Source organism: Borostomias antarcticus (assembly GCF_949987555.1).
Source record: "Borostomias antarcticus genome assembly, chromosome: 20".
NCBI classification, from domain to species: Eukaryota; Metazoa; Chordata; class Actinopteri; order Stomiiformes; family Stomiidae; genus Borostomias; species Borostomias antarcticus.
Genome location: NC_140253.1, coordinates 4498190 through 4510677, shown reverse-complemented (window position 1 = coordinate 4510677; position 12488 = coordinate 4498190). Strand labels below are relative to the sequence as shown.

The 12488-nt window shown below is 45.8% G+C and overlaps 1 protein-coding gene across 1 annotated transcript in view; it reads right to left on the bottom strand.

Moving 5' to 3' along the window:
- The window catches only part of pax5 (paired box 5), a gene marked incomplete at both ends in the record, with an annotated part of 16240 nt that extends 9668 nt beyond the window's left edge, over positions 1-6572 (bottom strand). Inside the window, 2 exon segments of the mRNA XM_084454472.1 lie at positions 503-668; positions 6530-6572. Of these exon segments, the coding sequence (XP_084310598.1) occupies positions 503-668; positions 6530-6572 (209 nt within the window).
- Positions 6573-12488: the final 5916 nt, after the last annotated feature.

Genomic DNA, 12488 nt, shown 5'->3' with positions numbered 1-12488 from the left:
GTCAGAGAGAGAGAGAGAGTCTGAAAGACAGACAGACAGTCAGAGAGAGAGAGAGAGAGAGAGTCAGAAAGAGAGACAGAGTCAGAAGGAGAGAGACAGAATGAGGACAGAGAAACAGAGAGGGAAAGAGAGAGTAGGAACGATGGAAAGAGAGAGAGTAGGAATGATTTCAACATTTTGAAGAAAGGTACATCTCGCTCTTGACAAAGAAACGGAGCAACCACGGTGTGTGTGTGTGTGTGTGTGTGTGTGCGTGTGTGTGCGTGTGTGTGCGTGTGTGTGTGTGTGTGTGCGTGTGTGTGCGTGTATGTATGTGTGTGTGTGTGTGTGTATATGTTTGTGTCCGTGTATGTGCGCGTGCGTGTGTGTATATGTGTGTGTGCGTATGTGTCACCGGTGTGTTTAACCACTCTCTCTTCAGTTATGTGTGTCTGTGTGTGAGTGTGTGTGTGTGTGTGCGCGTGCGTGTGCGCGCACGCGTCTGTGTGTATGTGCGTCTCACCTTCCCAGTATTTTGCTGACACAGCCGTGGCTCACTCGTAGCTGGCGGGAGATGTCGCATGGGCGGACCCCCTGGTGAGCGAGCTCTACGATTCGCTGGCGGACCACGTCGGGGAGGGGCCTGCCGTTAACAAACACGCCCCCTAACTGGTTCACCCCGCCATGTCCTACAGGAGAGAGGAAAGAGAAAAGAGGAGGGATATTGAGAGAGGGAGAGAGAAAAGAGGAGGGATATTGAGAGAGGGAGAGAGGGATATGAGAGGGGGAGATAGCGAGAGGGGGATGAAAGTAGATGAGAGAGAGACGTGAGAAAGAGAGGGGTGAGAAGGATGAGTGTCAGAGTAAAGGACGTTGTAGCAAGAGAGGCTAAGATCTATAACCAGTCAACCTCCGATCGCCCCCCCCCCCCCCCTCCCGCCCACACACACACACACACACACACACTCACACACACACACACACACCGGGGATCGAGTCTCGACCTGAAAGCAGGCTGGTCTGAAACTCCCCTTGTGTAGCTCTGGACCTCTGCAGCAAAACTACCAAGCCCCCATATGACAACTGAGAACCTAAACTGATGCACCACCTCACCCAGGATGGAACCCATGTCTGTGGAACCCATGTCTGTAGAACCCTTGTCTCTCGCCTTCTCTCCACACCTTCTGCTGGATGGTGGGGGCAGGAGTAAGCAGCCTCTCTCTCTCTCTCCCCTTCTCTCTCTCCCCTTCTCTCTCTCTCTCTCACACACACACACACACACACACACACACACACAAGGGACTTTACTCGGATCTGACCCTGGTGTTTGACTTTAGATAACGCACATCTCCTCACTTTCCTCCCAAAGGAGCGTATGCCCCTAGTGGCCACCTCTACTACTACTACTACTATGCACACACACACACACACACACACACACACACACACACACACACACACACACATAACATCTGACTAGCTTACTACAGCTGAGACAAGCCAAGACACTGTGCATAAACAAATCTCTATTTTGTGACAGCACTTCTGACTGACTGCAGGGGCATATTAGCATGGTTTGCTGTCATCAGTTAACAATGAATGTATGTTTATGTCTAATTCCCATGGACATGCAAATCTGTCTCTGTGTTTGTGTGTGTGTGTGTGTGTGTGTGTGTGTGTGTGTGTGTGTGTGTCTCCCAGCTACAGTGTAGCTGAATCAACTCAAATATTCCCCCAACCTTTAATCCACTGGTTTTGTATTTACATGGTGATTGCGTCTTTAGGGGCATGACACAAAACACACACACACACACACACACACTCACACACTCTCTCTCTCTCTCTCTCTCTCTCTCTCTCTCTTCCTCTCTCTCTCTCTCTTTAATCCTAGCTCTGGGGGTAATAGATTTTAAACTCATCTACCCGAAAGGGATCACCAGTAAAAAAAACAAAAAAAACACAAAATAACAGTCCCCCGAACCTGTCCTCTCCCCCAGCCCAAACACACATGCACACACACACACACACACACACTCTCTGAGGATATCACTGTCAGTGACGATCACAATTGTTCAAGAACATTGGAACAAACAACTATAGTTAAAATGCACTCTAACAGAACAGACAAAGTTTAGCTTACATTAGCCAAACTTCGAAGGGCGAATGTCTAGTTTGATCAACCACCTGAGCTCAAGACTACCCTTCCTCTCCTGAGCCGAGCCGTGAGACCCATGCTAACCATATCTGGACCAAAGATGGAGATTCAGGCCATCTTGTTTGACCCAGATGAGATGACCACCCAGAGCAGAGACTCATCCAGAGCAGAGACTCATCCAGAGCAGAGACTCTTCCTGCCTTCTGTCATTATTCTGGCGACCATATCAGAGTGACACAGCCTCAGAGGATGTATAGACAGTTGACCACATAACTGTGTTGTTATAACACCCAGACCTTCGCTCTAAAGGATGGATGGCCTAATATGGCAAACAGGTCAAAACAGACGGTTGGTCAAAGAAGAACCTTTCTCCTTTTCCTCATCTCAAGTCACCTCCCTCCCTCACATCCTCCCCTACTCCAATCCTCCTCCCCTCAAACTCTCTCTCTCTATTGAATGTTTTACATTAGGCTATGCGATGCAGTACCTTTTCCCCATCGTATAATATTTCTTCAAATCGTTTCCCTGCCTGCTCCGTTGAATAAAAACACAGTTTGTTGTCGAGCCGTTTATACAAGGCGAGCGGTGCACCGTTCTCGCCATATGTGTGTCGAGGAGAGGCAGACGGCGCGCTCGCAGATAAGGGTAAATGAAATGGTCCTTTTCACCTCCTCGCTATCTAGGCCAGCGCCTGAAATACGCCTTGCTTTGTAAAGAGACGGAGAGGAATGACTTGTGACCTACAAAAAACCGTAGATAACTATTTATACACTTATCTGTGTATTTACTGTTGGCATTAGGCATTTAGGTCTATAGTCATTCTTGGGTAAGGATTATGCTTTTCGAATTTCCCATTTCATAAAAGAAAGCTGATAGCAGGCCTACGGAGACCAGGCCTACGGGCTACGCATTTGATGTCGAGCTTTTGACGCAAAACCTTGATTCAATAATTAATTTTTTTCTGCTCCAAACTATATTGTCTACTTTTGGAAACATATTGCAAATGTAGGCCTGCTTGTAATCACCACACGCAGTCATATTTCTCTGTATGTTTATTCTCGTTGGCCTCCGGTCAGTGGAAAGCTCTTTCATTAGCAAACATGCTCTTCGATAATATTCGAGAAACAAGCGGGGAGCTGTAGGCCTTGGGTGACTTGTCTGCACTAAAGGGTATTTGTCTCTGTTCTGTATTATTTATTTATTCTTATAAGATATGACTGTGAAAAATACGAACTGCTCCTTTAGCTTTGATTGATTCCGTGGTTCTTTCTGGGAGAAAAATACAGAGATAAAGAGGAATATATTCATGCTCCCCCATCCAGAAAATAAGGTCCATTAGCTCTCTCTCTCTCTCTCCTCTCTCTCCTCTCTCTCTCTCTCTCTCTCCTCTCTCTCTCTCTCTCTCTCTTCCTCCATCTCACATCTGCGGTCGGGTCACGGCCTAACGACTCAAAAATAAGGCAAATAGCAAAAATAGCAACACGCGTTACCAGCTTTTAATAGAGTACAGCCGCGGGAGAGAGAAATTACCTGGCGGTGAGAACGTTTGGAAAGTTACTGGAGAGAACACATCGGCTTGTGTAAACAACGAACAGGCAGGCAGGATCTCTGAGATGTGCAAGCCAAGCATTTTGAAAGTAGTTTGATTTATTTCGTGGTGGAAATGGAAATAAATAGCTCAGGGGCACTCGTGTGATGCTTGAGTGAAAACCGGTTGATGATAAAAATCTGACCAAAATGAGCTATCTCTATCATGAAATTAATATAGGCTATATCATACAGACCAATAACAATAAAGTCGATACTGGGTTATAAGAAGTGGGCCTACCATCGCGTGTTTCATTTTATATTATATTCCCACTTTCGCTTTTGAGTTTCTGGAAGTGTCTTTTTATCGTTTGGATAGTTACTTAGTTTTGCATTAGATGCTAGATGTAGCATGTAGCCTAGCCTACATGAACCCATACCGGCTATTTGTACAAATGTTACAAATGGGAATTAATGTAGCCTTAAAATTATTATCATATTTGTCTTCTGCATAAATGAGACAGTTTTCTGTAAAATAGGCCTAGGCAAGTTTTTTTTCCTCATTATTGCCCTAAACACCTGGTTATCCTGTAGCATGCCTTTCACTGATTGCGTTTTCTTTTCTTTGTTTTCAAGTAGGCTAAATGAAAGTTAAAATATATATTTCTAGACCACCAACATTTTTGGCACATAGCCCTGTATGGATATCACATAGCCTAGGCTAATCGATCATTTTGAATTTCAACATTTTAAGATTGTTGACCATTTGGACCCCTGAACCACAATGGTGCTACAAAATTGGCCCAAAATCAGATCCTGCACATTTTCAAAGACTGTAAGAGGAAGATTTGGAAATACTATTTTTCAGTGAAAATATCCTATCGAGACATAGGCCTATGCCAGGAACATTCCATATACCAGGAAAAAGCAGAAGTAATTACAGCCAGTGAAAGTGTATGTATTAGACTAGGCCTATGTGAAATATTGTCTGGATATAGCAATAAAACAATATAAATTCAAACGCTCTGAATGAAACACACACACATGCACACGCACACACACACACCTACACACACGCATGCACGCACACACACACACACACACACACACATACACGCACGCACACACACGCACTCACACACACACACACACACACAGCTGAGATAAACAGCTCAGTGCTGTCACAAGCATAGGCTTCCCCGTTTACAAACAGCCATAAAGTTTCACGCGTCACAATAAATTCCCTCGCGCCCTCGCACCTTTGACGTTTTTGTGTAATCGTTTTAAAGCGTCCGCGCGGCCTTGGCTTGTGTCTTTAGCTTCGCCACCGTCAAAAACGAGAAATCATTCAGTGTCTGGGTAAAATGGTCGTGTAGGCCTAGGTCAAAAGCCGGAGAGGAGAGGAAACCAGATTCGTTCTAGCTTTTGAAATGTGTCTGTTTAATCTGGCGTCTAATGCGGCGTGAGAATGACTGTCATTTCACATAACGGAGTGTGTGAGGGGACAAGTCTTCTCCCGGATTCTGACGCGGTAAACCCGAGGATGTTACACGGTAAACCCGAGGATGTTACACGGTAAACCCGAGGATGTTACACGGTAAACCCGAGGATGTTACACGGTAAAACGCTGCAGCATTATTCTGTATTACAGCAGTAACAGCGCGGAAAGCTTTAGGCTACCTCACAAGCTGCACTCTGCTTTTAGCAAGGTCAAGTGGCAGTCAAAAAATATTTTCTTAAATAGCACAAGCAGAGTCAATATTTATGAAAATATGAAGTTCGTTTTTATATAATTTGGGCCAGTAGGCCTATTGTAATTATATAGTTATAATCATCATTTGATTCTCGTTGTAATACATTAGGCCGTAATGTTTTGTCTAATTGTCAGTATTATTGATCTAGGCCTAACACTGTTATGGCTGAGAATTGAATAGTCTAATACTATGACTATGACGCCATGTTTTTCTTGCTAATTTACGACTGGGTCATAGCTTCCACGAAGGCCGCTTGGTTCATAAACACGGTGACTTTTAATTAAACAACTTCCATATTGAAAAGACAGTCTCGATTCTTGTTCAAAAATAAAACAACTCATCGAGACGTGAGCGAGGATATGCTCCCGTGAAAGAGAGAGAGAGAGAGAGAGAGAGAGAGAGAGAGAGAGAGAGGGGAGCGACGGAAAAACCCCGTGACCTCACGCGCAGTTGCCCGCCATGTCACGAATGAGTGACCAAGTTCTTCTACCGTCTCGTTCTCACTCAGCGCACGACTGAACATGCGTTATAAGCGCTTATAAGCACACACTGCCACACTGCTTGTAACACAACGGTGTGTGTGTGTGTGTGTGTGTGTGTGTGTAAACGGGTTAGCCTGGTACTTTGTAGCTTCACAACACCGGGTCAAGTTCAGCTTTTAGTCATGCTTTGTTACCTCTCTGGCTGCTTGCTCGCTCTCTCAGCCCCTCACCCCTCCGTCCCTCCACCCCTCCGTCCCTCCACCCCTCCGTCCCCTCCACCCCTCCTCCCCCCATAGAGAAACAACAGGGGCAACACTTGACACAAAGCGCGCTCCAGCCAGGCACCAAACAAACACACTACCGCCACCAAGCCAAGACAATTCTCTAGCCATGCATCATTGCGCAATATACATGCAATTAATCTCCCTTAAGCTAAAAAAAATGCTACCTCTGGTGCAGATGTACACTAGCCCACCGAGTCACTCTTCTCCGTATTCGGCTTCACTATTTGCACGTCAGTGCAGAGCTTGCGTAAAAGTGTCCAAATGCGCCTATAAAGCGCAGGACCAAATTGTCGCACCGGTAAACGGGAAGATGGGGATGGCATGCAGCATACCGAGACCGTTACTTACTGTGCATCGCCGCGAACGGGTCGTGCTTACAATGAATCTCCATCAGTAAGGTCCCGCGGGTGGGGGATGGAGGCCCCTACGGTATAGGCGTGCTTCACGAGGCCACCGAGTGCCTCGTCTTTCACAACCGCGAGACGGTTCGTTACAACGAGAGGAGAGATCCCCTCAGGGAGACTAGACTTTATTTTTTGTTCAGTTGAGGAATGAGGGATGGGGGGGGGGGGGGGGCTGGGGCTTTTAGTTTAAGAAAAAAACGTCAGTGGGCTGAATTGAACCGGTGCGCAAAGCTAGTAAAATGCACCGAAAAATCAAAAGACAGGGTATAAAGTTGAACAATTATGAGAGGTGGAGGACCGGACTCCAAACAAGCGTCAAGTTGGTCCCTTCATGAGGACTTTCGTGAAGCCACCCCTCTACACCAAGAACGTCTTTGATGTCTCCAGGACCCGAGGTGAAATACATAAACCACCGCGTTTAGCCTACTATCAGTGGGTCGTGGTTAAACGAGAAATTATCAATAAGTCCACAAGGGAAAAAAAGTTTGGTTGGATAATAGACTAGAAACGTAAATGTGTAGGTATTTCTCCTCGTGGCGGAATCTCTCGACTTCTCGGTCCGTTGGCCGTGACCCCTGAACTGTGACTTAACCGGCAGAGGCGGAGAGCTACGAGCCCCTCTATCACACCTAACCGGCAGACTATATAGCCTAAACTCTTAACCCTCTATCCGGTTTGCACCGTTAAAATCCCCCATATGTCCCTTTGTGTAAGATAGTCGTTACAAATCCAAACTGTCCGATTTTTGCAGTTCATTCGGCGTAGAGCATTTCTCCTAATACGAGGAAACCGTTACGTCTTCAGATCTCTCTTTTACAAGAACTCTCGGTGGTAGACTCCATCCGCGTTACCATGGCTTCCATAAGAGCGCACCGGAGCAAAACGAGAGCGCACATCTTGGGGCGCTCAAATAAAAAAGTTGCCAAGTGATGAAAAATCAACAGAAACGATGAACAGTCTTGGACGTGATGTAGAGCTTGTCAGGGGACCTTGAGAGTTGTTGTCCCGTCTGTGTGAAAGAGACGCGCAGGCAGCTCTGGTTCGGTGTGTGTTGTCCTTTTACGCACACACACTCATAAGATCCCCTGGATGCGTGTTCGTGCAGGAATGTCGCCGTGTGGGAAACAGAAAAAACAATCCCGTTGTATGCACCGGTATTTGTCCTCGCATTAACGCTTCCGCTATGAGAATTGCCAGAGCTATGGTTAACCTGTCTGTGCGTCCGGTCAGAGCGCGAGAGACCACAGTTGCGCACGCCGCGTTTCAGGACCAGCTCTGTTGTGGACAGCGCCCGCGCGCCAGCACCCTGGTCCTACCACACGCGCCCGCGCGCGGCTGTCACTCACACCCCAGCCCGCCAATCACGGCCCGCACACTGTCGCACGTCACCACCAACTCCTGGATCTCGTGGGGAGGACGCTGATTGGTTGGTCCGAATCCTGCGGGCGAATGACGCACCGTCCGAATTGCCAGTTGACGAATAGGAAAGGTCGTTTTGCGGCCCCTGGGCTCTGGACTCAATGGATGTATGTTTAATTTCAATTAGCAAGGTAAAACCTTGTGCCTTTATACCCATTTGCACACAATTTATTAATGTCAATATTAAATGGCAAATTAATCGAGTATTACTAAAATGAGGCTTAGTTGCAGTTAAACCTTAAAATGAAATCATGAAATTAAATTGAAAAGCTTGTGTGCGTCCCACTTGCACTGTCCATTCCACTGTGTCATTAAACTAAAGAGAAATATGCAAGCGAAAACCAGCAAATAACTGAGCTATAGGCTAGACTCTAAAACATTAGTCTAGAAAAGAAATCTGAACAGTGCATGTGTTTGGGCCAGATTCTAGGCTATAGATCACACCTACCTGTCAGTGTTGGGAGCGCGAGGCTTTGCATTCCCCAGTCCCCACTACCATATTATAAACCTTATAGCTTGGAGGAAGACAGCATATTAAACATGCATCCACACACGCACTACTTAATTGATTGTGAATCCAAAACGGTGCCGTTTTAATGAATGCAATTGGCGAGCATCACATTTTATATACAAAAACTGAGTGGGATTCAATAAATACTCGTCCCATCTGAGTTGAGAGGGCAAAGCTCGGCTTCGACCTTGAAATATTAACTACACAAATAGCCTAAAGCGTCAACCAAATTAAACATTATTTATCCGTCTTCCTCTGTTCGAACGTTTAATCAGTCCGGCTTCGACGGGAACACGTTCCAGTGCACACACTCTCAATTCAACACGTTTTAGGGTTCATGCATTCACTCATAGAATAAGCTCCCTGCACATCCTTCCATCTGACACGGATAAGCAGTAACTTAACCTCTAACAAATTAATCTATAGACTGAACTAACCATAGTAGCAGTAGACTATACTATGACCTCCTGGTAGGAATAAGAGTGCATGTAAATAAAATCCTAATCATTGTAGGGCATTAGGCCTACTCAAAACTCAACATCAAAACCGCTGTCCCGTCTAGACTACGATGGTGCCTCATTTGGATTTTGCTCAAAAAAGCAATGGAAATATGAAGACAATTTAAATTGACTTCCCTTAACATAAACGCCCTATCACAGTATCCTCTGGATTTCTCGACAAATATGATACGGAGCCTAAATCACTGTAGGCCTGGAATTCATTTTCTTTTAGTTGTAGTTTCTTATAGGTCTAGTTGAACCAGGCGGCATGTCTTTACTACAATACAGTGCTCGAAGACACATGGAACACCTCACTGAAATAACCAATAGGAAGAAGAGCTGGAAAAGCTCAAATACAATACAGTTAGCTTCAATGAGGCACGGGACATTGCTATACAAATTAAGTAATACACTGTGCAAAAAGTTTAAATAACGTTAAAAATGTATTTTAATACAGGCCAATGCCTGCTGCCTACAGTAGGCTATATGACACTAGGTTGTGCTGTGCTCTGACGGCTGTTCACTATAGGTACCACGAGGGGGCGAGCATACTTGAGTTCCTTCTGGAAGGGCCAACACACGCACACACGCACGCACGCACGCACGCACACACACACACACACATGCACCCCCCCCCCCCCCTCCCCCATACACACACATACACACACACACACACAATGTTAGTAGCCTAGGCTACATTCCTAATCTTTGTTAAATGCCACTGGCTTTAAATAAAAATCGTGTCGGTTGTTGATGGTTATTGATGAGACTGTTACATTTTCAACGACTCAAATTAATGAAGCAAAAAACACCAGTGGGCCTGATGACTTGAGCCGGCGCACTTTGCACGGATACGCAGAACTGCCTTTCAGCATCCAATACCGTCACCCCACTTCCGCCGGCTCCCAAATTCTCCACCATTAATTCTATACTGACTCTATAATCCACTCACTGTCAGTGATCGAACCAAGGGCCTTCAAACATTCACACTAATCCTCATTCATATTTAATATTAAGTCACTTTTATTGACACGAAATGAATAAACAACTAATTGAGAAGGGAACAGACTAGCCAATGGTCCAAAATGGGTCAAAAACGGGAAATATGTCTTTAAATAGGCTATGAGTTGGAAAATGTAAATTATGGTGTAGGCCCTATCGGTGAGATTTAGATGGAATAGGCTATAGGCCTACATGTAGCCAAGCACACCCTCGTGGTCTGTAATTACAGTTTGAATGTTGAGAGTAGCCTAATCCATAAGCTTGATGTTCGTGGATAGAGTACCGCCGAATGACATCCACGGGGAAGCTCTCAAACCATGTTTAAAACTTGCCTAGATCTTCAAGATAGCCTTTGTTACTGTAGCGTACAGTTGGCCAATAGCCTACATCTAAACTGTTCTGATTCAAGTAAGACCACCCAACGGACAGGTGCACTTGGCCTGAAGGTTTCCAAAGAGGGGGGTTAGTGAATATGCCAAAATAAAACACTTTTATTGGTTTCTAATCATTTTTCGTTTTCTATTATCGCTGTGTTCATTCCTCCCTCAACTCCGAATGTTTTTAAAGATACGGCTTCGGCTTCCTCCAGAAAAAAACAAAATTACCGTCCTTATCCCGGTCTCACCGATTAGCAAATTAAATACACAAGCAATTAAAAACCGCCAAACACAATCAATCATGTATACAAATTGTTGTTGCTTTAGGCTCGGAAATTTGGAGAAAACTTCCATCAGGGCGCGCGACGAGTTTAATCCGGGGTTCTATGAGACATTACCATATTTCATTACCTCTGCAATGTTCTCGCGCGTCGAAATTGGAGAGGAGAGGGGGGGTATTAAAAGAACAAAACACTTTGTCAGAATTTGGTTGGGACGTGGTAATCGTTTGGAGGCAAATTTAGAGGCATCGCTGTTTGGGTCCTGCCTCCCCTTCCATTTCCTTACGCCAGCCAGGCTTTTGCGCGCGTGAGAAAAGCAATGAAAAATTAATAGCGCATGTTAACTCCGCGAGCTAGTTGATTACACGCCCGCTGACTGTAACCTACACATAACGAGAAAGTCCCGCATATCTCTCTGTAAGTTCGCCTTCGTTTCTAAATAAAAAAGCAATGTCATAACTATTAGGCCAAATAAAGTAGGATATGATATATTGGCTGGAGAGTGGATCCCCAGAAAATAGAGGTCTTAATAAGGACAAACAAAGGTCAGTCAAGATTCAAAATATGAGCTTCATCCAATTGCATTGTAGACTACTGAGCACAGGAAAATAGTGAGTTCCTGTCAAATAAATTCACCCAATAGGCCCATTACATGATTTGCTTGGTGCTCTCGAGGCCTCAGCTGTGTTGTGTTGTGCTGGTAACCCCATACTTCGATCTTTCCAGTAAGGGATTTTAAGCCAAGTTGTCCTAACGAAGAAGACTCGGGCTTCAGACATACAGAAACCTAGCCTATAGGCCCATGCAGCCTGGTCTCACCCGGCAGCCGGCAGCATTCGACGTATGATGCCGTCTATATATGACGTTTGGAGGCGATGGACAAACGTCGACTTCTGACGTCTGCCGGGTGAGACCAGGTTGGCCCATGTTGTGGCTCGTCAGCAAAAATGAGTCTGGAATATCAAAGGTCTACCGCTCTACTACGTCCTCTTGACCTCTGGGTCTGTTGAAAGTGTGTAGCCTACATATCACGAGCACGCACTTGAAAGGCCTCGAAGTATAGCCTATACGCGCGTCTCTATAAATGCAGTGCAATGGAGCCAATGGCGCGCGGCAGTGAGTCGGAAATGAACGAGCGCTGGCAATTCCTGTTCTCCCTTTTTTCACGGGCAGACGCGCACAATCACGCTCACGCGCACACCGACTACGAGGGGGTCCTGTCGATCACAGAGCAATGGGGGGTTTCTTGACTGGCATTCCTTCCTTCCCACAACAAACCTCGTGCACAGAACCTGATAATGGACCGAACTTTAGAACCTTCTGAAGAGAGAGCGTGCACCTGCTCCGAACCCCCACGTGCACCACGACTCCGACCCCCCCACGAGGCGTGGCGGACTGTGGGATGAGAGGACGAGAGGAGAGAGAACGGGTTTGCGATAACATTCATATAGCCACATTTAGACTGATCTTTTCTTTTTCTTAAGCATCCCGTTCCATTCGTACCATGAGCACGTCCGTATTTAAAGTGAGAGGAAGTGTGGTGAAGAGGACAAGGTGCTGAGCTCAAGGGGGGAAGGAGGTCATTCATTTGGCCCCAGTTTAGCCCGGTCAAAAGGTTGGTAGCTACCATTCAACACTCATGGAGACAAATCCTATTGCCCCTCGGGTTTCAGAGCTAAAGTCCACTGCTGAACCCTGCGAGAAAAGAGAGGCCATATAGCCTAAGCCTTGATTTAATCACACAGGTCGGATACTTCATTCAGGAGAGTTGAATATATCAAAAGTAGACCTGCTAAAGTAGGCTAAGGGTTAG